This window comes from Sorex fumeus, unplaced genomic scaffold (genome assembly GCF_029834395.1).
Source record: "Sorex fumeus unplaced genomic scaffold, SorFum_2.1 ptg000098l, whole genome shotgun sequence".
Taxonomy (NCBI): Eukaryota; Metazoa; Chordata; class Mammalia; order Eulipotyphla; family Soricidae; genus Sorex; species Sorex fumeus.
In genome coordinates this window covers 1,973,474-1,999,371 of record NW_026606155.1, presented here as the reverse complement: position 1 = coordinate 1,999,371, position 25,898 = coordinate 1,973,474, and the positions used below count along the sequence as shown (strand labels likewise).

The following is a 25,898-nucleotide window of genomic DNA, read 5'->3' as shown; positions in this document are numbered from 1 at the left end:
CATCCTCACCGCCCCCCCCCCCACCATCCCCAGTCTGCCAATCTTGACAGGCACCCTTCAAATCTGGTTATTAAAATTTGGATCTCGTGATGTCAGTCTTGTTGACTCTGTGGTTTGGATATTTAGTTCTATCATTTCAAACATCACCAATTACCTGAGTCCCCTTAATCTCTGTCCCTGTTGCTCTTCATCTATCTCTTCTCCCCTTCCCTTCACTCTCTTTGTTTGTTTGTTTGTTTGTTTGTTTGTTTGTTTTGGGGGGTGGCACACTGACAAGTGGTCAGGGTTTGCTCCTGGCTCTGTGCTCAGGGATCACTCCTGGTGGGCTCAGCCAGGAACTGAACTCAGGTCAGCGATGAACAAGGCAAATGCCCTACCTGCGGTGCTGTTGCATCAGCGCCTTTTAGTAGTTTTTATAGAAATAAAATTTCTTAGAAAGAGGCGAAAGAAAGAAAGAAAGAAAGAAAGAAAGAAAGGAAGAAAGAAAGAAAGGAAGGAAGGAAGGAAGGAAGGAAAACATGTTCAAGAGAGAACATGGCTTTCTCCAGAGTGGGAAAAGCTTAGTTGGAATTTCAACTAATTTTTTTTAAATTGTTTTAATTGTTTGGTTTAAATCAATCACATTGCCATTTGTTTTCTATTTCCCATTGTTTCCTGCCTTCTTTATATTATTTACATTTTTTTAATTTTACTGACTTTTTTATTGAATCACTCGGAGATTCAAAGCTGTTCACCCTTACAAAGCTGTTCATGATTGGATTTCAGTCATACAGTGTTCCAAAATGCATCCCTCCACCAGTGTACATTTCCCAGCACCAGTGTCCCCAGGTTCCTTCCCATCACCCCCCCCTACCCCCTGCCTACCTCAATGGCAGGTGCTTTTCTTGTTCTCTCTCTCTCTCTCTCTCTCTCTCTCTCTCTCTCTCTCTCTCTCTCTCTCTCTCCCTCTCTCTTTTCTCTCTCTCTCTTCTCCCTCTCTTTCTCTCTTCTCTCTCCCTCCCCTCCCTCTCTTTCCCTCTCTTCTTTTAGACATTGTGTTTTGCAATATTGATACTGAAAGGTTTATTTACATTTTTAATGACTAAAATTAGAATTTGCTCGAGCGGGCCCAGTAACGTCTCCATTGGAGACTTTGTTGTTACTGTGTCTGGCATATCGAATACTCTCGGTAGCTTGCCGGGCTCTCCGAGAGGGGCGGAGGAATCGAACTCGGGTCGGCCGTGTTGGCCGCTTGTAAGGCGAACGCCCTACCCGCTGTGCTATCGCTCCTCTTCTTTGTCTAGTTCTTAAAACAAACGCTGAGACCATTATCCCAAGAAACTTCTTTTTCAGTCACATGTGTTGAATGCTCTGAACTTTCTTCTGCATACCTCTAAGTACTGATTGTTAGTCTACATTCCGCTGAAATTTTGGATGTCCTCATTTCCATTTATCTCCATAGACTTTATATCCTTTTTGACTTCCATTGACGTCTTCTTTGACCTGTGAGGTTATTGAGAAGTATGGTTTGCAGTTATTTCAGTTATCTTATTAGCTCTATTCTTGGTTGTTGACTGGGTGGTTGATTTAATTGGTAGTACACAGTTCAGACCCTGACTTCCTGTAATATTATGCTTACTTCTTGTATAGTATAAGAATGTACGATTGTATACCATTACTTTCCACCTCCCTGCTTTGTGCCAGTTATTGGCATACATTTCATCTATCTGTGTGGTAGACACCAAACCATATGTCATAAATATTTTTCCTTTAAACAGTCAGTAATCTTTCAGGGAGATTTAAATTTTTTGCTTTAAACAGTCAATAATCTCTACGGGAGATTTAGATTTTTTAATATTTACTATTTAAAACATTCAACTACAAATATATCTATTTGTTTGAATATATTTAAAATCTCAGATGTTTAGAATTCATCTCAATATTATCATTGCTACTGTTGCCATTTTTATATTTCTCTCGTTTGGCATTTTAAAAATTCATTTCTGTAGAACTAAAGTTCCATCATCCTTCTCAAAGAACTCCCTTTATTATTTCTTATGCAGATCTGCTGACAGTTCACTCTTTCAACTTCGAAAGGCATTTTGACTGGCCTTCAGTTTTGGAAACTATTTTCCCTGGGCACTGATTTCCAGGTTCACTATTTTCTAGGGCCTGAGAAGATGTTGATTCTGCCCTCTTATTGCCTCTGTTGCTTTTGCTGGGGCTGGAGAGAGCTTGAGTAGGCTGAGCACAGGCTCTGGGAAGCCCAAACTCAGTCCCTGCTCCTGTGTGATCCCCTGAGCACTGCCGAGAGGGACCTCCAAGTCCTGAGAGGGACCTCCATAGGGGGAAAAAACCCTCTGCCTGGATGGCTGGATGGCACAGCAACAGAGATCTGTGTCTTCTTTTTGTGTCTGATTTTTCTGTGTCTGATTTTTCCTTCTGTTTGTAATATGCCTTTTACCCTCTTCCTGTTTGAGTTTCTTTTCACCCCCACTGATAAACAGTTAACGATGTTATTCTGTGGTGGTGTTTTTTTTTTCTTCTCCCTTATGCTTGATGTTGTTAAAGTTCTTGACTCTATGATTGGATGGTTCTCATTACATCTGAAGAAGTATCAACTGTTGTCTCCTAAGGTATTCTTTATTTTTGCCTCAGTTTAAACATTCAGCACTTCCTCTACCTTCTTGACCATATTGAATAAGTAAGTAAGTAAGTAAAGGCCCTCCCGTTGATCATCGATTTGCTCGAGCGGGCCCAGTAACGTCTCCATTGGAGACTTTGTTGTTACTGTGTCTGGCATATCGAATATAGTTGTAATATCGCCTAATATCCTGGCTACTATTCTATTCTCTGTGCCATTAATGGGATCTTTCCATTGTTGGTTTTTTTTCTCATTATGAATTATATAGTTTTTCTGACAGTGGGGGCATTTGGGTCACACCTGGCAGTGCTCAGGACTTACTTCTCACTTTGCATTCAGGGATCACTCTTGGCAGGATTCAGGGGACCATGAGGGTGCCTGGATTGAACCCAGGTTTATCATGTGCGAGTCAAGTGCCCTATGCACCATCCTATCTCTACAGCCCCTACGGATTACATTTTTAAATCCTATTTTACAGGCCTTGTAATCTTTTTTCTTGCCTTGTAATTTTTTATTAGATTCCTGTCATTTTGAATTTGACTTCCTTGCTTGCTGGATATCTTTGTATTCCTATAAATTTTCTCAGGCCCTGTTTTATGACATGTTAAATTACCTTTATAGAAATCGTTTTATCCCTTTAGAGGCTTATTTTTTTTAAATGATAGGTGGGATTAGAGCAGCATTTCATCCAGGACTAATATGTCTCTACTCCTAGGTGATATCCTTCTGATCATCATTCTATAAATTACATGTTTTTTGTTGTTGTTTTTATTTTTTGCCACTCTAGTGAAAACACAGACTAATGACGGTCCAGGAATTTTCTCTCTATAATTCTTGAATTCTTTCTTCCTTGAGCCTTGAGTGCTTTTCTCATCAGGGTGCACTGGTCAGTATTTAGTTGAAGACTCCATCAGGAAGTCCTGCATAGATATCCACAACTCCCCTTTCTCCCTCCTTCCTTCTTCTCTCTCCTCCTTTCCTTCTTTATTTACTCTCTCCCCACCCCATGCTCCCCATCCTCTCCAGTACTGTGCCTTACAGACCCAGATACCCTCCCCACCCTGGCCTCCTGAACCCCAGCTCTATTCCGCAGGGCTCAAGGAGAATGCTGGTCTCGGCCCCATCCCCACCCTATGCCATGCTTGCAGTCTCTCTCACTTTATTTTATTCCCCCCAGCTATCACTTTCCACCCTTATTGATGTGCAGTGTCCCCAAACCCTGATTTCAACTATTCCATCTCAAATTGTAATGGTTCCGGACAAGAGCATAAATCTGGTCTTCATTGCTACATCTTTGCTGAAAGAGAAATTTGCACAGCTATTTTTAATTTGGGGCCAGAAATGAGCATGGCGTGAAATGAATGCCACCCAGCCAGGCTAGACTTTATTCTATCTCATAAACCAAGAAAAGAAGAAATGTTTCCCTTTCATTTTGGTGAAAAGCAACTTTTTAAAAAATTGGCCTTGACTTTTCTGCATTTTGCTATTGGAGAAGGAAAAAAAAAAGCCAACCAACTTCATGATAACAGAGCTCCAAATAAATTCAATCTAATTCTTACCGACAGCCTGGTAGGAGCCACTAGCAAAAAGAGGGCTGAAATGAATGTTATTCAATAAGTCATATTAGCACTCCTGAAGTAGAGTAACTGCTGGATTACATAAGGCTATCGATAACAATGAAATTAAACCTGAAGCCTTTGGGCATATACTTTGGACATCTCAGGCCGGAAGATCTTCAGCAGAAGTATCTTAGAATCATTCACTGGCATGGAACATCTTGGGGGAAATCCTTAAAACCCTCTTTGACCAGCCTCATTCTTCCCTGGATTGTCTCAGACAGACCATCAGCCCTGAGTACCGTGCTGGGGACAGTGTCCACCCAGACACAGTGTGTCAGGATCACTGGCCCCAACCCTCCCATGTCCCTTAGGATTTGGAGGGGGCAGAGGAGAGTCTCGGGGCCTCACCTGGCAGTGCTCGGGGATTATTCCTGGCTCTCTGCTCAGGAATCACTCCAGGCAGGCTCAGGTATGTAGTGTCAGGTACCTGGGTCAGCTGCTGGCAAGGGAAGTGTCTTAACTCCTCTACTGTCTCTCTGGTCCTGTGTTAGGGTTCATCAGAGGACAGTTGAGTATTTGTCTTCTGTCCACAACAGATCAAGAGTCCCAAAAGTCTGGGACAATGGCCACCATGTTTTTCAGGGCTTCTTGTGGGAGATCGTGATTAGCCTGTCTTTCCAGAGTCTAGATGTACCCTTTCAACAAGGGTCTAAGCAGACAGAGCCTTATTGGCACTGCCCTTGTAAACCCATGGTTTAGGGTGCATGGCAGGGCATCGGGGAGAGGGTGCTAAGCCCATGGTTTAGGGTGCGTGGCAGGGTATCGGGGAGAGGGTGCTCTCTTCTGCCCACCCATATCTTCTGGAACATATGGTACTGGAAATTTTTCAACACAGTGTTTGGGTCAGAGGCACGGTGCAGGAGAAACTTTGTCTAGGAGCAGACAGCCAGAGACATCAAATGAGCAAGTTGTCCAGAGGCTCCACAGAAGGGTCAGGGGCACCAGCTGATCCCACCCAGGGAGCAGAAGCAGAGGGAGCAGTGTCCTTTACTTTGCCACTGCCTTTGTGTCCCTGTAATGTTCAAAGGAAGCCAGTGAGACCCGAGCCATGGGGAGCAGAGGCCGGTCCTGCATCCCGATCACTGTCACACTCTGTGGCTGACCCTGAGTCCTCTTTCTTCCCCGCCCCCCACCTTTCCTTCAGCCTGGCACTGCCCCGAGTGACTGTCCCATCTGGCAGTGTCCTTGTCCTCCCTGAAGTCACCACACCCAGCAGGGTCTCCACCCCCTACATCCTGCCTCTCCTGGCGTGCAAGGACCCTGACTAGAGCCCAGAAAGAGAGGGACAGACATAGAAGGACTGCACTCATTTGTGGAGTATAAAACAGAGCTCCAAATAAATTTGCTCCCTTGGAGACAGGGCACCGTCATCTGCCCAGTGATGACTTTGGAAGCAGATCCCCAATCCTTAGTGTAGAACCCCCTCCCCCCTGCATTCCAGCCCCTTCTCCTAAGACCCCACCCCACAGCATCCCTGAGCCCCCCATGCCCCTTCTCTCTGCTATCACCGCTGGACGTTGTCCCAGAGGCAGCCGAAGTCCCAGTATCAAAAGCCCCAGGAGTGGGGTGCTGGCAGGTGCTTCCGCCCAAGCTCAGGGCGACCCAGCTCCCATTCTTCTCTTTCTCTTTGCCGGGCTGGACCCACTCTGGAGTGCTGCAATGGTGTCTGCATCCCCGCCTCTCCCGTAGAACCCCTGTCCACTGGATCCTGGACCTCACTGCTCCCGAAAACCATTGTCTGTCTTACCTGATTACACCTCCAGTGGCTGCATTTCTGAAGAGAGGCCCTTCCCGGGTTGGGTGTCTGAGGACAGGTTGCCACACCCTGTGGACACCATCGCAGTTAAACCAGAGAATCCAGCAAGGAGCTGGTTGGAGACCCCTCCACACCCACCCCGCTCATACCCAGCAGATTTCTGGGCCTTGCTCTTTCTCCTGGCCTTTCACATTATTGAGGCCACTGCTAGTTTTTTGTTTTTAATTAAAAATTTTTTTAAAAATTTTATTTAATCACCATGAGATAGTTACAAGCTTTCATATTTGGGTTACAATCACACAATGATCAAACACCCATCCCTCCACCAGTTCACATTCCCCACCACCAATATCCCCGGTATACCCCCCCTTTCCCACCCTCCCCCTGCCTCCATGGCAGACATGATTCCCCATAATCTCTCTCTACTTTAGGGCATTATGGTTTGCAATACAGACCCTGAGAGGTCATCATGTTTGGTCCTTTATCTATTTTCTGCACACATCTCCCATCCCGACTGATTCCTCCAGCCATCTTTTTCTTAGCGATCCCTTCTCTATTCCAGCTGCCCTCTCCCCTTTGCTCATGAGGCAGGCTTCCAGCTATGGAGCAATCTATCTGTCCCGTGTATCTACTGTCCTTAGGTCTCAGCCTCATGTCATGTTGTTTTATACTCCACAAATAAATGCAGTCCTTCTATGTCTGTCCCTCTCTTTCTGACTCGTTTCGCTTAGCATGATACTCTCCATGTCTATCCATTTATTAGCAAAGTTTATGACTTCATCTCTCTTGACAGCTGAGGCCACCACTGTTTTCTTCTCCTGGGTAGGATGGATGAGGACAGAGCCCACAGCTGAAAGAGGGGAGGTCCAGTTGGTGGTCTGCTCTGCAGGGCCGGATGCCCCCCATCCCTGTACCCCAAAGCCCTGTTGGGGCTGGCACAGGGGCCCGCATGGGCACCCTACTCTATGCGTGAGACCCCCCTCTTCTCCCACCGTCTCTCCCTTTCCCAGCCCAGCCTGCCCCCACCCCACAGTCCCCACCCCACCCCCCTGTGAATGTGGGACCCCACAGAGATGCAGCCACTTCTCAGTGACTTGTGACTCGCACCTCCCCTGCTCCTCCTCGGACACTCCGTGCTCAGGATCCTGGGGAGGAAATTCTATTTTGAGAAAGCGAGGATTTAATTAAATAAATAGCCATTTAATTTCCCGAGCTTAGGAGCTTTCAAGAGACAATCAGTCATCTCTAAAGTGCGTGCTGCGGGCCCTCATGGGGCGCTTATCAACCTCCCAAGGCCACCGGCTCAGTGGGGTGTGGTCTCAGACCGACACTTTGCTGCCCAGGGAGGGACCGCAGCCAGGCCTACCGCCTGGCCCAGGGCTGGAGAGCTTGGGGCGTCGCCTGCCTTTTTTTGAGACTTTGTGGGGAGACCCAGCCGTAATAACAAGACTTCTGTGTTTCTCCACACAGCTGATACCTATGTGGTTGCCGATGATTCAGTCCAATATCCAGGTAAGCCCGCAGGACTGCTGGGAAGTTGTTCCCTCCTGGCTTTGGCCACCCTATGGTCCACGGGGCTGCTTGGTGGCCCACCCGCGGTGGGTGCGTTCCACCTGCCCCAAGTCTCAAGGTCCCGTGCAGGAGACTTGTGGGCCAGGTAAGGGCCCTTAGGCGGAGATGACCACAGGACACAGGTACCACTGCTCACAGATGAGGAGGAAGAGGAAATGGGGGTGGGGGGTATGCAGTCTGGGACGGATAAAACCACCTCCCTTTTCAGGAGGCCCAATGCTATCTGCAGGGGACTCGTTCTATTAGAAAGGGGACACCAATGAGCAGCAGCCACAAGCTACCTCATCCCTCATCACTCAAGGACTCATAGCCCAGGAAGAAGGAGGAGCTTGGACAGAGCCCACCCTGGAAGGAGGAGGAGCTTGGACAGGGTCCAACCCTGGAAGGAGGAGGAGCTTGGTCAGGGCCCAACCCTAGAAGGAGGAGGAACTTGGAACAGGGCCCAAATCCGGAAGGAGGAGGAGCTTGGTCAGGGTCCATCCCTTGGAAGGAGGAGCTTGGACAGGGCCCAACCCAGGAAGGAGGAGGAGCTTGGACAGGGCACACCCCCGGAAGGAGGAGGAGCTCGGACAGGGCCCAACCCCAAAAGGAGGAGGGGCTTGGACAGGGCTCAAACCAAAAGGAGGAGGAGCTTGGACAGGGCACACACCCCAGGAGGAGGAGCTTGGATTGGGCACACCCCCCAGAAGGAGGAGGAGCTTAGACAGGGCCCAAACCCGGAAGAAGGAGGAGCTTGGACAGAACCCAACCTCAGAAGGAGGGAGGAGCTTAGACAGAGTCCACCCTGGAAGGAGGAGGAGCTGGACAGGATCTCTCCCTCACCCCCACCCCTGGAGGGAGGAGCTTGGAAAGGGTCCACCCTGCAAGAGAATGTCTCTGCAGGCCTAGGAAATGGGAGCAATGGCGCTGGAGGTGGGGAGAAGTCAGAGCCTTGGTGCTGGATAGCTTTTTATAACTGGGGAGGGAGGCTGATGGAAGGAATAGGGAGGGGGTGACTTTAAGGTACCCAGACACCCAGAGAAAAACACCTGTCAAGAGTGTTCTCAGGCTTTTGAATTTTGATTCATGTTGTCAGTACCATTTTGAGAAGACTGGTAGAAATGTCAGAACAACTGGCCACCTCTTCTCATCTCAGCACTAGGCTTTATTTTGGGGGGGAGGGGCAGGGTCTCCTGAACAGTGATAGTTGTTGCTCAGTCACTCTGACCAGTTGGTTCAGTGCTTCACCAGGTGATTTGGTGCGGACTGACCCCGTGAACCCTCTGGTACTAGTCTGGGTGGTATGAATTGAGCCACTGGCACTACCAGGCAGGCATGGCAGAGGCTTTGCAGAGGGCCAAGTGGCCAGTGTTGCTCACTGAAAAGCTGGGAACAGTCCAAAAAGCAGCACCTAGCTTCTCTCCATGCACATCGACACAGAAAGATCCTAACTGTGACCCAAACAAGCACATCCCACACACGTTCATTCTGAGCCTACTGCCAATGCACAGATCCTGACATGTGGTACCACTACCCCCAACACAGAGGGGAAAGCTTCTTCCCAGAGTTGCCCACCCCAGTGCCAGGCTCAGACCCAGGACATCTGACCCCAGAGCTGGGCACTTCACCACCTCCCCAGGCCCACACGGTGAATCGCCCAGTCGGGCATCTTGAGGTAGAGGACTGGGGTGGATCTGAGCCAAGGTACTGGCCCATAGGTCACCACCCACAGTGAGCGTCAGCCCTGTCTAGGTCAGATAAAGCCCATGTGCCTTGTCCGCCCAACTGGGGAGTTCTGTCCCCAGAGGCCGGACATGGGCGGTGGGGGTGGGGGGGTGGGGTGGGAGGGTTGTTGGTGGCAGAAAACAGAGACTGAAGCCCCCTCTTCTCTCCTCTTCTCAGCACTTATCCGCCGGACTCCAGCTTCGCCTCCAGGCCATTCAGAACAACGTGAACCAGCACAGCCTAAGGACACTGCCAGGCTCGGCACAGAGCAGTGCGGGCCTGGCTGCCCTGCGGAAGTGGCTGCGCTGTGCCCAGTTCAAGATGGCCCAGGTGGAGATTCAGTCGTCGGAGGCAGCCTCCCAGTTCTATCCTCTATGAGCGGACTCCTCGGCTCTCCTGTCTACACTCTGGTTTAGCAATAATGGGTTCCAAAACAAAAACAAACAAACAAACAAAAAAACCAATTTGATCCACGCAGGCTGGGGAACATACTGGTACTGTACATTCTCTTTCTAGTTTAGTAACAAGACGTGCCAAGGCCGGAGAGGGCCAACAACGAAGCTTTCTTGCTACACATATTTCTGATGACTCCTTGGGCTATCTGATTAAGTGTTTCCTTACATTATTTTTTAAAAAAACCAAATCATTTTTCTTTAACTAACTTCTATTTTTTTTAAGAAAAAAAATAGACTGGTGGGTACTCACAGAAAAGTTGTATAAGCCCCCCTGTTGCTATTTTTGATGATAGAGAATAAATAGGGTTTTTGAAACCTTTGTAGTGTTTTTTCTTAAAAAAAAAAAAAGTTCCACTTCTTGGCAATGCAATAAAAACCAACCGACCCGTCACCACAAGGCAGTGACCACGGGCTGGCGCTTTTTGTCTTCAATCCCGGGACTAGTGGCAGCTTGCGAGGCCCTGACAAAGTGCACTTAGAAATTAGGTGGTCAACCCAGGCCAGATCACTTCCTTTGTTTGATAATAACATTTTCTAGGAGTGTCCAGTCTGTTTCCTTCTTTTTAAGACTAGTTTTTCCAACTCATGAGCTCCAGGCCATATTCCCTTGTAAATTTTATGAGGACTATATCAGTTTTATGAATAATAAATTTTATTCCTTCATTAAACCCTGTATACAATTCACTTCAAAACCGGAGGCCGGACTGGGCAAGTCCCCCACACTGGCAGAGAAGCACCACCCCTCACGCTGTGTCCCCCTCAAGTGGAAATTTGTCCTGTCAGAGAACCACAGCACGCCTCCTTAGCAGTTTGTTCGGACACTGGAGAATCCCCACGCTCTGTAATTTTGCATTGAGGAAAAGAAGGCCAACGAGCACTTCAGCTGTGTACTGACATGCTATTAAATGCATTTTTTATGATCTCTGTGAGCCTGGGGGTTTTTTAAAATCAGTTTACAGAGCAAAAGTTCAGCTGCTGACCACTATTTCTATATTAAACTTTTAAAACTTCTTAAATGCGAATGGAATTATTGAGAGGCAAAAGCTTTCTTTGGGATCCTTCGGTGCAAGGAATACCTGCCGTCTTGTGGAGGCCGCTGTGCAGGGAAGTTGGAGGCTTGAGAGGATTATTGTTTTCTTCACTGGCTCTTGAGAGGTCTCTCTTCCTGGGAGGTCTGTGGGCTTCGTGCCTCTCAGGGCAGAGAGAATACTGGCCTCCGGAGAGAGGTTCAGAGTTTCCTGTAAGTTCTAGAAAGACGGAGTGGCAGGTGTTGACTCTGCCGAGACCTTGGAGGAAGAATAGAAACAGTCTTTGCTCTCTCTTCCCGAGGGCAGCCTCTTCGGGAAGGCTGACCCTGTCACTCCTTGCCTTGATGCAGTTTGGTTTTCTGTGCCACCAGGGATGATGGACTTGTTGGGCGGTATGTTGAGTATTTATTTCCCCTGTAAAGTGTCAGGGCAGTGGAGGGCTTGGGAAGGGGGGGAATCATCCTGTTCAGATTCTCCAGGCAGGCCATGTAAATCTGCATGTGTGGATATCTCTTGTATGGAGTGGGTTCAACTAACATGCAGATCTGGCTGGAGTGACCCAGTGAGCTCAGCCCAGGCTGAAACCCCAACATTCTCGCCCTGCGCAAAGCATCCTAGGGGACTTACGACACCGGCCCAGAGGATGCCCTGGCCACTCCTACTGGGAAGGGCTTCATTCACTTCCTGCTCAGGTAGGCCTGGTTCTTTGCTTCTCCTGAGCCCTCCCCTACCACGGCCAGCCAGGATCTTGGGGGTCCATCCTCCTAGGAGACAAAGTTGAGTTAGCCTCTAGCCGCTTCTTCCAACCGCATCTTTCTTACCCACCTCTGGGACAGACTTCTGCCTTGGTTTCTTTGCCATTAACCTTTCCCTAGGCCTGAACACAGCCCTCTCGACTCAGCACCCTCCCTGTGCTTCCAGCTCTCTGTGCCTTCCTCCCCCGCCCCGCCACGGTCTGGAAGATGAGGGGCCTGGGTCCCACCTAGACCAGTCTCCCTCTTGCCTCTGAGAATTGTGCCCATTTACCCGCCCAGCTGATGCCAACACCGTGTCTGGGGGCACCTGCCACTTCACTGGCTCGCCAGCTCTCCCTCCCCACTGGCCCCAGAGTCTCCTGTGTGGCTTCGTTAAGTGAGTCTCTGGTCAAGGAAGTGAGGGTTGGCTCCAAGAAGTCGGCCAGCCACTGGATGAGTCCAGGGCTCAGCAGGAGCTGCTGCCTGGCTGGGTGAGGTGCTCTGGGGTCCCCTGCTGTTCACCGATTATCTCCAGCTGCTTTCTGGCTTCCTGGGCAGAGGTGATGAGTTTTAGCTGTGATGAAGCCTAAAAGACTGACTTGCCATTGTGCCTTTTTGAAGGAGGGGAAGGGGTAACTCCCCAAGCAGTGCTCAGGTGGCCCCGGGGACCCCACTGCCAACTCTTAGCCAGGGTCAATGTGAGAGGCTCAAGGATACAGCACTGCAGGGACCCTACAGCTCCAGGGATTACGTCCCCCGCCACCCATGATGCTCGGGGAGCCCCGGGGCCATACCTGGCGGTGCTCGGGGGACCATGTGCCACAGTGAGTCAGTTGGGCTGGGCACATACAAGACTGCTATGCTGTCTCCTAGCCCCTTACCGTAAGGTCTTGACAGAAACAATTCGCTTGGCCCCTGGCCTAGGTGAAGGCCCCTAAGGAGTACTGAGTTCATGCCTTCGTGGGCATGTTTCTCTCCTGCTGCAGGCTTTGTGCATTTAACCCGCTTCCACCTTAAAATGGAGACAGTGACACATACTACTGTATAGGTCTGCTGAAGGGACAGTGCATGGGAAGTGCTGGAAGCCACACCTGAAAGGCAACCCCCGATGCAAAGTTACCTTACTGCCGCAGTTTTTTTTTTCTTTTTGGGTCATACCCGGTGATGCTCAGGGGTCACTCCTGGCTCTGCACTCAGGAATTACTCCTGGCGGTGCTTGGGGGACCATATGGGATTCTGGGAATTGAACCCAGGTTTGCCACGTGCAAGGCAAACGCCCTACCTGCTGTGCTATGGCTCCAGTCCCTGTTTTTATTCTTAAGGCAAAGCAAAACGAGGCTCAGCTGCGGCCAGGGGTCAAGTGGTTCAGAAGGGCCCAAGCCAGGGCCAGATCCACCCCTGGCTGTCTGCCTCAAGAATTGTTCTGCGCTTCCCATCACTGCCCAGCCACTCCTGCGACCCCCACAGCAGCCCTGGGCAGCCCCATGGATGGCAACCCGGGCAGAGCAGTGCCAGCAAATTCACCGCAAACCAGATTTGACAGCACGAGCGAATGGCAGGGAAGGAACTAAGGCATCAATCTCTGATTTCTTTCCCTCCTGGAACTCATAACTGGTTTCTGAAGGAACAATTCCCTCCTGAACCTACACACACACACATACACACACACACACACACACACACACACGCACGCACGCACGCATGCACACACACGCACACACGCACACACGCAGGCATGCACATACACAGATTCTGTGATCGGTAGCTGATTCATCTTGACTGAGTTATTCACCCTCTGTGGGCTGTTTTGTGGTATCTAAAATGAAACAATGAAGGGGTGAAGAAAGCACCAAGGTGAGTCATTGTGATGGTGCCAAAAGACCAGAACCTGCACCCTAGCCCCCCACTCCCCAGAGACCACTGCCACCTTGTAAAGCCCACCCTGGGAGATAGCCGCCCCCCCCCCCCCCGGAAGCAACACCTATAAGATTCGGAGAGCCCAGGATGCCCGGCCATTCCTTTGCGAGCGTGTCACTCTGCCTGACACCAGGATGTGCTCAGCAAATCTCTGCCCGGAGAGTCTCCTCAGAGGTCGACGGATGGCAGCAACTTCATCTTGATTTCCAAGCTCCGGCTGACCAAATAAAATCGGATTGAATTGAAGATAATGAGTTCTTTCTCCCAGATTGTTGCCTAAGTGGGGATGGCATGGCCTCAGGATTAATTGGACAACACAGATCCTTTAAGACAGCTCTCTGGCAGAAGGAATGTGCAAAGGTGAATAATGGGCAAATAGGGTGTTTTGCGAGTTGTGATCTTACAAGGAATGAGGTGGTGGTCTGGTCAGAACTCGGGGGAGAAGGGAGGCTGGCTTGATAGTATAGCAGTTAGGGCGTTTGCCTTGCATGCAGCCGACCCAGGTTCAATTCCCAGTATCCCATATGGTCCCCAGAGCATCACCAGGAGTAATTCCTGAGTGCAGAGCCAGGAGTAACCCCTGTGCATCGCTAGGTGTAAATCCCCCCCCCAAAAAAGAAAAAACTCAGAGGGGGCTACACCAAGCCCTGTTGTTTATGGAAGGTGAGACCTTTGAAGGAGGGTAGAAGAGACCCTGATAAGTGGCTGGCCTGACCCTAAACTTTGCAGGAGCAGCAAGGATGGGCCTTCTGCTGAGAGAAACTCACTTGCCCGTCATTTATTGAGTCAACTGAGCATGCTCTGCATGGGGCCTCATTCTTCCCAACTCTCTCCCAACCCAGGCTGGATTATTCCCATTTTACAGGGGAGACAGCTGAGATGCACAGGTGGCCTCACCAAGGTCAAGACTGGCGCTCACCTAGCCTGAGGCTCAGTGGCCATTTGATTCCAAGTCTGAGTTTCATTCAGAAAACGTTCAAATCTCCTCCCTTTTGGGGGGCCGTGTTGGGGGAAATTGGGGGCTCTTCTGGCTCAAAGGTCCCAGCCACCTGGGCTAGAGAAATGGCAGGACACAAACCTATCTCGTTTGCCTGCCCGACTGTCCTTGGCTTATTTTCTCCATCTTACGATCTGTCACTCCCTCTGATAAAGGCCCTTCTTCCTCTGCTTTGGGAATCAGTTTATCTGGGGCCGGGCCGGGGTGGGGTGGACCCAGCGCTCACACACAAGCCCATGAATCTCCCACATGCAGGACTGGCCTTGTGGATGACAAGTGCACGCTAGGCCATGGAAGACGGCCTTTGGGGAGCGCACCCCTGACTTGCTAGGCCACGAAAGACGGCCTTTGGGGAGCGCGGCCCTTTCAAGCTGGAGTCCGAGCTCTGAGCCAGAGGGGGCTGCACACCCAACTTGTTTCACAGCCAAGTGGCCTCTGTCGTGGGAAGTGACACATGACACAGAAGTGAGGCTTCGAGAGACATGGGCCGGAGTGGGAGAGGTAAAAGTACAGCTCGAATCTGGGCAAAGCCCTGATTCTTTCCCTGACGTGGAAGGTTCTGGAAGGGAAGCAATAGGTTGAGTCCTTTGCTCCTCACCTGTGCAAAAGGTCACCTCAAGTGATGGACCAGGGTAGCTGATGCGTAGCTGGCAGAGCTCAGCTCAGAGCACTGTTTGGGGAGTTTGAACTTCGTTCCTTTTTCTGCTGCTCCACACGATGCGGTGGGATCTCTTTGGGGACCGTTTGCCCCACCCCCCACCCCAGGCAGGGACATCCCACCTACCTCTGGGCAGGAAGCTGGCTGCCTTGGCGGTGGCATCCCACTCCTCTCCCCCCTCCCCCCGCCCTGCACCAAGCCTTCAGCCTAAGAGCTCATCATCTCAGCTTAAGGGTCCTCTGGTTTGATGGACCTTTAGGGAGCCACAGGCCAGGTAAAAGGTGGGGTCCCACTCTCAGCCCTCTACTGGTGTCTCCTTACCCTGTGACCTGGGCACAGCCTCACGGCTGGGCTGTTTCGCTACACCCCAACTCCTCCGTCAGTTCCACCTCACACGAGGGGCCCGTTTCTCCAGCCCACCTGCCTGCTGTGCACTCTGTCTAGAAAGCTGAGTTGGGGAGGTGGCCCAGATGGGCCCCAGTCCGTAGGGCCTTGGCTAGACACAGGGGCTAGGACAAAGAAAGAGCCGGCCCTTTAATGCCGCTGTCCAGACGGCCTCCCCCCTCAGTCCTGCGGAGAAGGGAGCCTCCCGGGGCTGCCTGGCAGACGCCCTGATTTCCGCTCCTTCAAGTGGCCACTTGGAAAAGGAAAGAGCCAGCCCGTAATCAAGCGTGAAGGGCAGGAACACTCCAGGTGAGGACAATCACGCAGCCGGCCAGAGGCAGGGTTGTGGGGGGGTCGGGGGGGAACCGGTGGGCAGGGCTGGTGGGGGATGCCGTGAGACCTAGGACTGTGGCACGTCTGCGGACTCCTGGCCCCTGCGCTGCCTCCTGACCACCGCTGAGGGCAGCGTCCTCAAGACCACAGTGGCCGTGAGGTTGCCTGCCTGACTCTTGGCACATCTGACAAGAACCCGTGATGCGGGGCTGGGGAGGTGGTTCGACGGCCGAGCGCAGGGTTCGATCCCTGGCGCGGCCGCGGTTCCTCCAAGCAGCACCAGGAGAGACGCTGGAGCATGAGCAAGGACTCAGCCCTGAGCACCGGCAGATGTGCTCGTGCTTGAGATGTCTGAGGTCCAGTTCAATCTCTGCAGTCCACAATCCCAAGCACCGAGTAGTCCCAATCACTGCAGACTGTGCCTCCCCTTGCCACCACCCCCACCCACCCAAAACCAGACCGGAACTCTTTTGTTTTTGTTTTGCTTTTTGGGTCCCACCCAAAAAATGATGCACAGGGTTTACTTCTGGCTCAGCACTCAGGAACTACTCCTGGCGGTGCTTGGGGGACCATATGGGATGCTGGGGATCGAACCCTGGTTGGCCACGTGCAAGGCAAACACCCTCCCCGCTGTACTATAGCTCCAGCCCCCAGACTAGAATTTAGGAGGCTGCCAGGCTGGGCCCAGGATTAAGGATGGGAGCTCTGGGGTTCAAGGCTGCAGACTCCGTGCTGCGCCCTGACATTCCTCAGCCCCCCCCCCCCCCAGCCCCCGCTGGCACCCATGACAGCTGGTGTTTAGCCGCATGGAAATCACAGCTTGCTGTGGGGGTTCGACACACATCCGGGGTGGCTGCGCTCTGGGCGGGCGGGGGGACTCAGTGACTCAAGCCCCCCACCCGTGTCTGTGTGAATGAGTCGCTGGGGAACCCTGCTCCATATGTCAGTCCTGCCCTTCCCCGGCACTGGGTGGGGTACGAACACATTCTCATGTTCCCGGGGAGGGGGAGGGGGGTTGCGGTTTGGAATTACAGGCAGATCTGTTCTCTGTTTTCCCCAGGTGCCCACTTCCAACCGGGCAACGGGCCAGCATGGGGCACGAAGACCAGGTCCAGCAGGAGATGCTTGGAGCTGACCAAACAAGAAAGCAGAGTCCGGCTCCACCGGTTGCTGGCCAAAGACAGAGGAGGAGAAGCACAGGGCACAGCTGAGAGGTCTTGGTGGGGGGCATCTGCGTCTGCCTTCTTGGGGGGGGTGACACTCTGGTAGAAGAAATACCCAGAGGGAAGGGGACCAGCAAGCTCCCAAACGCTTGGTGACAAATTGTTTTCGGAAGGGCCTGTGGTCTAGGGGGGGCTGGAGGCAGCTGTGGCCGGGCCTCAGACCTGAGTGTGGGGACCCCCGGGCCATGGCTGGTGCCTGCAGGAGGAAGGTGGACAGAGGCAGAGCTCAGGGGGGGTGCTGCTCTGGCCTGGACATTGGCTGCTGGAGCCACAGGGATGCAGCTGGACACCGTCGGGGCTGGCGTGCGACCCTGACCCAGCAACTCTGCAGGTTCAACAGGACCCAGATGGCCTGATGCCAACTTCTGGCCCAGCCCTGGGACCTCTTGGGACCTAGTCATCCACCTGAGGCTGACCACCACCTCCCCAGAAGACTGACCACCACCCCCCATGGTACCCTCCATTCCCAGACCGGGGTTCGCCCCTCCCCCCCCCAGAGGGGCTGCAGCTGTGAGGAATAAAGTGTCGTGTTCTTCTCTCGATCCTGCGCACGTGGTGCTCAATTCCTAACCCGGAAGTGATTCACTCTGCAAGTGTTTCTTGTGCTGGGCGTGTCTGGGGAGGGAAACTGGGGATTTAGCATGAAGAGGGGGCCCCCACGCACCCAGTTTTCTCACGGGGGAGGGAGGGGAAGGCAAGAAGAGCAGGCACCAACTGACAAGGCTGTCTGGGTTTGTTCTGGTTCCTGCTATGGCCGTGGGGACCCAGTCGTCTGGGCGGGACCTGGTCCCAGGAACGTTCCTGGAGGTGCTGGGTTCGATCCCCGGCACCCCTCGTTATCCGACAGTCAGACCATGCCTTACCAGGATAGCTACAGAACAGAGACTGCCAAAGCCCCTCCTAGGGACCAGTGCAAGCAAGCTCACTTCATAGGGTGCAGGGAAAGGGGGACCCCTTGACTCCAGAAGCTCCTGGAGGGGAGGCAAACCTGGCCCCCACCCTTCTGAGGGGGTCACTGTTAGAGGAAGTCCTGTGGGGCCAGAGGTGGCCCTGCCTGGGGTTTCCAATGGGGAAGGACACCCCGTCCCAAAAGACTGCTGGAAGGAAGAGGGGACTGAGCTACCGATGGGGACTTGGGACAGCAGTGCCCCCAAGGACCCACCATTGCCCTAGACAGGGGGAGGGAGGCCGCAGGAGGAAGGCAAGGGGACGATGGCGGTCGGGAGACAGTGGGAGGATGGCAGTGAGAGGACGGCAGCAGTGATGGTGGCATCCGGGTGTGGGAAAGGGTGGCTTGGGGCACCCTGAGCTTGGGGTGGAGAATTCTGCCCCACCCACCCAGAAGCCCTCCCGGGGCACTGCCTGACACCATGTGCCAGGGACAGATGCCGGAACACAGACATCCTATTAAGTGCTGTGGCCCCACCATGCCAGTGCCCCACCCATGCCAACAGGGAGCCGTGGAGCTGGGCTGGAGGTCGCCAGGCTAGCAGGGCTGCTCTGGGCAGTGCTGTGGCCCCTGCTCCAGGGGCTCCCCTGACAAGTCCATGCTCCCCCTGAGCCCCCTCATTGCCCCGGGAAGTGCCTCCCCCCACCCCCCCACCTCTACTGGGTGCATGGGTCAAGGCACTGGATATTCTTCTGAAGGGCCCGGGGGAGGAAGGGCAACAGGTGAAGGCTGGCCTGGTCGGTGAGATGTGAAGCAGGACCCCTGACGCCCCCAAACTTCCCCTGGTGCCAAGAGACGCTTCAACGCTCTTCTGCCCCACAGCGCAGGACTTGGTGGCCGCGACTCTCCTTCCCATTCTGCAGATGGGAAGGAGAGCAGGGGTGAGGGAGAGAGAGGCAGGAAGTAATGAGATGAGATGGAGGGGAGGAGGGAGGAAGGAGAGCAGAGGGGAGGAATGGGAAGGGGCGGAAGAGGGATAAAGGGAGGACAGAGAGGGAGGAAGGGGAGAGGGAGGGAGGACAGAGGAGGGAGGAGGGGGAGGAGGGGGAGGAGAGGGGGGAGAGAAGAGAGGAGGGAGAGGAGAGGAAGGAGGAAGGGAGGGAGGGGAGGGAGAGGAGGGAGGAGCCTGCTTGCCTCCTGCCTGTCACCCCCCAGGAGCCCCTGTGTCCCCTGCCCAGGTGCTGCCTCTGCCCCTCGGGGGGACGGGACAGCTTCTGGCCCAGGCGCCTGCAGAATGTCCCCAGCTCCTGCTCCCAGCGGGCAGGGAGCACTCGTGGGGCTTGGGTGGTGGTAGAGGGGCCCTCAGTGCTGGTCCCCTTGCTCTATGCCAGAGAGGAGACACTCAGTCTGGGGGTCCTCTCCGCCGTGCCCAGTGGGGGGCGCTGCTGCTCCAGCCCTGGGTTCATACCTGGGCCTCCCTGCCCCCCCACCATGCCGTGGCTGCGGGGGCGGAGGGGTCCTCCCCTTTGTCCCCAGCAGGAGCCACCACACACCTCCTCCTCCTCCTCTTCTTCCTCCTCCTCCTCCTCCTCCTCCCCACCCCCATCAGATAGGGGCGTCTGCGCCCGGAAGTGCTGGACAGGAAGCTTCCTTGGGGGTGCAGCCTGCACCTCCCTACAGGGGAGCAGTTCAGTCTGGGGTGCACCCTGTGCTCTTGAGGCCCCTGGCTCAAGGCGCCAAGGGCGGGGGCGTCACAATTCTGCAGGAGTTGATTGGGTAGAACCCAGACAGGAGGTGGATGCAGTCGGACAGAACCCAACTCCCCTCCGGCTTGGCAGGCAATCCTTGTCCCCCACACTCCTAGGCTCACGCGTCAAATCACGCCCCGACTGGCCTGTTTGTTGCCTCAGTCCTCAAGTCACACCCTCGGGACAGCCCCCAAGCCTGGGCGAGGCCTGTCACAACAGCGTGGGGGTTCAGGCAGGGGTGGGGAGGAAGGGCCTTTGAACCCCATCCCCGTGGCCCCATGCCCCATCTCCTCACAGAAGGAGGCAGAAACTGGGCATATCGGGGACCTCCCCGCAGTCTGGGTTTGAAGCCCCCCAAGTCTGCAGCTCCCCAGTACCACAGCCAGGCGCCTTTAGAAGTCTCTATTTTTATTGAAAATAAAAAAGACATGGCACTCTCTCCAGCAGAGCCTCGCCACACCAGTCTCCCAGCCACCTCCTCTGTCTCCTCTCTTGCGGGTGTGGCCTGGCCGGGGGTGTTTGTCCATCCTGACAGACCTGGGGAAGCCGGCAGAGGCCAGGAGGGCCTGGCTGGGTGACCGCAACCCTTCCTGCTCCGTCTCCCTGGACTGCGTCACCATCCATGTGCGGATTGGGCGGACAGTGTCGGGGATAGTGAAATCGATAGAACTAGATTGAATATATGCGTGTGTGTGTGTGTGTGTGTGTGTGTGTGTGTGTGCGCGCGCGCGCGCGCGGCCGGGCCCGTCACCCCACAGGCTCTGGGACTTCCTACCACGGCCTAAAGCTGGGCTCAGCCAGGACAGGAGATGGAGATAAAGCGGGGAGGAGGGGCATGGCGCTGCTCCCACCAACCTGAGAACTGGTCTTGTTGGGAGTGTGGGTGGGCATGGGGCTGAGCTCCCCACCAGGCCAGTCTGGGGGTCCGGGCTGCCCCTTTCCGGCTCCCCGGACTGTCTTGAGTGGTGGGTGCCGGCCTCGGGGCACTGTTCCAAGTAAATGCCTTTTAAAAATATTGGGGTTCTTTTCCCTTGGTTTACACAATGTCTGTCATGAGCCCAATTTGGAGTGAGTTTATGTGCCGTTAGCTTTGGGTGGGTGGGTGCGCCTTGCCTGGGTCCCCATGGATGAGGCAGGTGCAGGCTCAACGGAGGAACCGTCTGGCCCCCGTGGAAAGTTCAGACTAACTGCAAAAGGACAACTTTTGAGGTGTAAGCTGAGTGGGGGACCTGGGGGGCTCCCGTGCCCTGCCCTGCCCCTCCCCTCAGGCTGGCTGTCCAGATCCTTTCAGTAGGCACAGGCTGAGGGCAGGGGGCCATCTCACCACATCCCTTGAGTGGTGGAAGCGTCCTCCCAGAGGACCCACAAAGGGATCCCCTAGGTCAGGGGCAGGTGACGGCCACCCACCAGCAGGCCACTGGGGACTCTGTGTCTACCACGGGACACGCTGAAGCCACGTTCCAATCTCCATGAGAAACCAGGGGTGAAGCGAGGAGAGCAGGCAGCTCTGGGCAGTGGCGTTGGGAATGGGGGCTAGGACCCCGTTATGGCCACCGCAGAGCGCCCCCTCAGCTCTCTGGGAGACCAGGCCACCCTGTGGGCACCTGGGCTCTGCAGAGCAACACAGCCTCTCAGAGTGGCACAGACACAGTCAGCATCCACGGGACTGTTTCTTCATCTCCGGGGTCCCCCTGGAGATGCCCGCAGAGCTCCCGTGTGTGGGGGGCGGAGGTGAGACTGCAGAGCTGGACCCCTGATCCAGAGGGCCTGATCCGCTGTGCTCTGGGTCCCAAAAGGGGTCCCTGGGCCAGGGCACTCCCCAGTTCCCCTGGGCACGTAGGGCCACTGCCTTGGGGCCTGGCAGCGTGTCTGCAGGGCAGGAGGCCACATGGGGGTGGGTCTGAGGTCCCTCTCCTCCCTACCCTCTTTTCTCCTGACCATCTGGAGGGGCCGGCACTTTGAGGGACCCCTGAAAGGAGACATGTAAAGGGAACCACTGTAAGAACGCTGCCTGCTGGAGGCAGGGGATGGGTTCTGGGGACACAGGCAGAGGGTCGGAGGACCCTGGTTCTCAGGGAGACCCCATGTGGGCTAGGGGTCAGCCCCAGGTGCCTGCGGTAGGTTTGGCACACGTGGAAGCCCATAGAGCAGGGTCCGGCTCACATGGGGGGCTGGTCCCCAGGAAGTCAGGGTTTGTGTGGTGTCTATGCATCGCTCCTGATGGCCCCAGGAAGACCAGAATTCAGCCCCCAGTGTCAAGGAAGCCTGGTGGGCTCTGTCATGGCGAGGCGGCTTTGCAGGCTGGGCTCACAGCACCCAGTGGCGGGGAGGCAGGAGACAGGGACCCTGACGCCAGTGGGGACGGGAAGACGACAAAGACCATCATGGATGGGGTCGGGGACAGGTGTGTGGGAAGCACCTTTGAAAGGGGGGGGGGGCAAGGCTGTGCTGAGAGGTCCCGGGGGGGGGGGGGGGACAGCCTGGCCACCAGAGCAGCCCGGGGGAGGGGTGTCGGGAGGAGGAAGGGTGGTTTTCTGCAGTGCTCGGCCCTGCCTTGCTCATCTTTGGGCTGAAGGGACCTTCCTGCTGCAGCAGACAGACAGACAGACACAGACAGATGGACAGGCTGTCTTCAGGCAGCTGTGGGGAGACAGCTGGCCAGCCACAGCCCAAGAAGAATGGCGAGACAGCCCCACGCTGGTGCTGCCCAGGTGACCAGGTTCCCAACGTCCAGGAGGATGGTCTCTTCTTCCCAAGGTTCGAGGTCACGACATCCTGGCCCATGCCGGCATCGGCTCCGCTTTCCCGTGTCCACGAGTGCCCCCGGCTGTGTCTCTAGGGGGGTCACACCACCGCACTGTTCACGTCCACGCCTTTGCTGCTCTGCGAGGACGTCATGGGGTACTCAGCAACGCCCGTACCGTTCTCCTCCTTTCTCAGTGGTTTCCTGCAGTGTGGACAGGGAAGACAGGGCAGGGAACGCAGAGGTGTGCATTAGTCACCAAAGTGGGTAACCACCGGGCTCTGCTCTGGGTTAGCCTCCTTGCACGGCCCGTCCTTGTGGGGTCAAAGGGAAGCTGGATATAGCCGGTTGTGACTCCCCCACCTCCCCAGACTCTCCACCTCCAGATGGTTGGGGAGGAAAGCGGGGAGCCATCCACCAGGGACCATGGTGAACAGAACAGAATGGACCGTGAGTCTCCCCTGATTACGATCAGGCTTCGGTTGAGCCAACAGTGTCCACATGGGACATGCTGGTGGCTCTCTGGAGGTGCAAGTGGTGAGGAGGGAAGGGGGTTGTCACTGGAGTTGGCAGGTGGAAATGTGGATGGGCGGGTGGAGGTGGTGACAGTGGTCTTGGTGATGGTGGTGGGTTAAAGGTGACGGTGATGCTGAAAGAGATGGCGAGCTGAGGGGGTGGCCATGGCAATGGGGTTGGGGGGATTGCTATCCCAGAGTGGGAAGGAGTGGGAGGGGCTGATGGCGATGCTTGGTGGTGCTGTGGTGGCTGATGGTGATGGTGACGAGGATGAAGGATGTTGGTGAGTTGAGCTGGTGGTTATGGAAGGGGAGGTGGAAGGGGTGATGTTGGCTAGGGCAGGGGTTGCAGAAAGACTGTCCAAACACTGTCCGCACACACCAGTGCTTCTTGACACTCCCCCTGGGGCCCTTGGAAGTTGCTTCCGGTCTCAGGAGCGTTTCCTGTGTCCACGGGACCTGGAGGCTAGAGGGAGCTCTGAGAAGGCCTCTGCCCCTCTGCACACTAGTTGAGATTCTGCATCCTGGTCGCCTATTCTGACGTGGATCAAGCCCTTCCTGTCCCTGCGGGGGTTCTTGGCCCCGGCCTCGCTGACCATAGCTCTCCGAGCCAAGTAACACATTGTGTGAGCCCAGACCATCCGTGCCAAGGACACCCCTTATCTGAGTCTGATGTCCAGGGACCACAGATCAGGCACTTCCGGTGTCCGGGGGGCCCTGGGCTGAGGCACTGTGGGCATTGGTGTTGCCTAATTTGTTGTTGGAAGCCCGAGAGTAGATTACCTGTGTCCCCTCAAGCATCCCCCGAGCCGCCCCAGCCATCTGGAGACCGTGTGTGGTGAGAGCCAAGGAAGGGTGAGGCACTTAGTGTTGGGAGGGGTGGGGGTGGGGTGAGGTGTTTGTCAACATGGGGAGGAGAGGGGGTTAGGTCTGCCCAGAGGAAGCCCCCCCCCCCAGCACAAGTCTGGACAGTGCCTCTCCTCTGGCAGAAGGAGCTGCTCCCGGGCACCCGAGGACCCCACACACTCTCCCTTGGGGCTCAGGCCACACTGGTGCCTTCTAGAAGCACAAGATAATGGCCAGCCAGCAGGTCCTCCGTGGAGCTTGGGGCCGAGCCTGGAGAAGCTAGGCCTGGAGTTAAGAGATCCATTTCATGGGGAAACTGAGGCTGAGAGAGAGAGTGGGCAGGTGCCCGAGGACCTCTGGCTGGTCTGGGGTGACCCCTGGGCTCTGACGCCTCTCGGGACTCCACCCTTCTTCCCACAGGGGTCCCCCACTGTGACCCTGCAGCTGTGACTACGGTGGGCTTCCTTGTAGAGAACCCTCAAAGCTCTCAAGCACTTTCGGAAACGCCATCTCGCTTGGGAGGACCCCTCCATGCTGCTCACGGACCCTGAGGCCCAGTCCAGCTGTCCTGTTCTTGAGTGGCTTGTGGACACAGCCGCTCTGCAGCTGCTTGGGCCCTGAGTCCTGCTGTGGTCCCCTACTCCCTCCCTCCCAGTAGCCCTGCTCCATGTCTAGGGTCTGCTGAGGAGGGCAGGGTGCAACATCCACTTCTCATCTTTCCTCACAATGACCCCACGAACTGATGGGGGGATGAGGGTGGACATTCAAAGGCAGATTCTGGCAAAGATCTCGGGGTGCAGCTATCTCCCTAATAAACCTCATTCATGGGCTAAGTCAGCAATCCCAGTGCACAGGTGTGGCTGGGGGAGCACCACCTCGGGTGCTGGGGGATGACCAAGAAGGGGGAGGACAGGAAAGAGGCCAAAGCCAGGCCATGTCAGTGGCGCCATGCCCCCTGGATGCCTGGGTGTAGCTGACTCCCCTCCACACCCCGGCATGGGACGACACCTCAGACTGAGCAGCCCGGACTGAGGCGCGCAGCCTTGAGCCCCCACACTGTGCTCCACCCCAAGCTTCCCCGGGTTCCCTGCAGCCTGGCAGAGCTAGAACTGCCCCTATGGCGGGCCACGGTTTTGCCCGACACCCGCATTGCGTCCTTCCACCAAGTCTTTCCGGGCATGGAGGATGTCCCAGTTCCTGAATGTTGGCCACCCCCAACTCTGCAGCCATGGGACACTGGGACACGCCCTGCCTCTCTCCACAACTCAGTTGCCAGGCCTCCAAAATGGGCCCATTATGGTGTCCGGTGCCCGGTTGCTGGGAAGGTTACAGTCATTAGTGTGTGTCAGGCTCTTAGCGGGCACACAGGAAGGGTGGGTTAGCCGGGCGCAGGGTGCCAGGGATCCACTCCCTTTGCCCCTGCGCCCCCTTCCTACCTACTGCGCACCCTGGGGGATTCCAGAAATGCCAGACAGACCCGGCTGCTCCCTCTAGCGCCCAGAGGCCCATCTCCCTGGGCGCATGCTACGTGGCCTGGTTCCTGAAACCAAGAGAGAGAAAGGTGAGAGTCCTTGGCCGGCCCGGCCCAGGCTTCCAGGCCCTTCTCCTACCCCTAGGCCTGGGCCCCTGGCCTCAGAGTGGCAGGTGCCCCCCATGGACCCCCCATACCACCAGCATCCCAGCTCTGCAGAGGCTGCCTCTTGATGCAGCAGGAAGGCTCCAGGGTCCTGGGATAGGACTGGACCCTGCACCCCCACAGCAAGGCCAAGGCCAGGCTCAAGGCCCCCTCCAGGCCCACGGGCCTGCTGGAGGGCTCTGGCTAGAGCTGAACTCAACCCCCTCACCTCTAAGTCCCCTCCAGGGCTCCATCCAAGGCTGGGCTCAGCCTGGAGGTGAGGCTGAGCTGGGGGGAGCAGAGAAGGAAGGCAGCTTCCTGCCAACTCACCATTTCCACCTTGGGAGCTGGGAGCTGCAGTGCCAAAGGCCCAGATGGCCCTTTCTGAAGGTTTTACACCCCTCACCCCACGCCCCACCCCTGTCCCATGCAAACACACACACACACACACACACACACACACACACACACACACACACACACACACAGAGAGTTCAAGACGAGATGCCTGGAGACAGTCGACAGCTTCTCCCTGAGCC

The 25,898-nt window shown here is 55.1% G+C and overlaps 2 protein-coding genes across 17 annotated transcripts in view; one reads left to right on the top strand and one right to left on the bottom strand.

The window, feature by feature from the left end:
• Positions 1-10,048, top strand: part of UNC79 (unc-79 homolog, NALCN channel complex subunit) — a 305,414-nt gene extending 295,366 nt beyond the window's left edge. For all 13 annotated transcript variants that reach the window (XM_056133512.1, XM_056133504.1, XM_056133510.1 and 10 more), the window contains 2 exons: positions 7,469-7,510; positions 9,452-10,048. In XM_056133512.1, coding sequence (XP_055989487.1) covers positions 7,469-7,510; positions 9,452-9,652 — 243 coding nt within the window. In that variant the 3' untranslated portion in view covers positions 9,653-10,048. The remainder of the gene's footprint in view (positions 1-7,468; positions 7,511-9,451) is intronic.
• A 12,115-nt stretch (positions 10,049-22,163) lies between these two features.
• PRIMA1 (proline rich membrane anchor 1) overlaps positions 22,164-25,898 on the bottom strand; it is a 46,115-nt gene continuing 42,380 nt past the window's right edge. For 3 of the 4 annotated variants that reach the window (XM_056134174.1, XM_056134173.1, XM_056134175.1), the window contains exon 5: positions 22,164-22,587. In XM_056134174.1, coding sequence (XP_055990149.1) covers positions 22,485-22,587 — 103 coding nt within the window. In that variant the 3' untranslated portion in view covers positions 22,164-22,484. Of the gene's footprint in view, positions 22,588-25,184; positions 25,285-25,898 lie in introns of all 4 variants that reach the window. The other variant, XR_008795074.1, reaches the window with a different exon arrangement.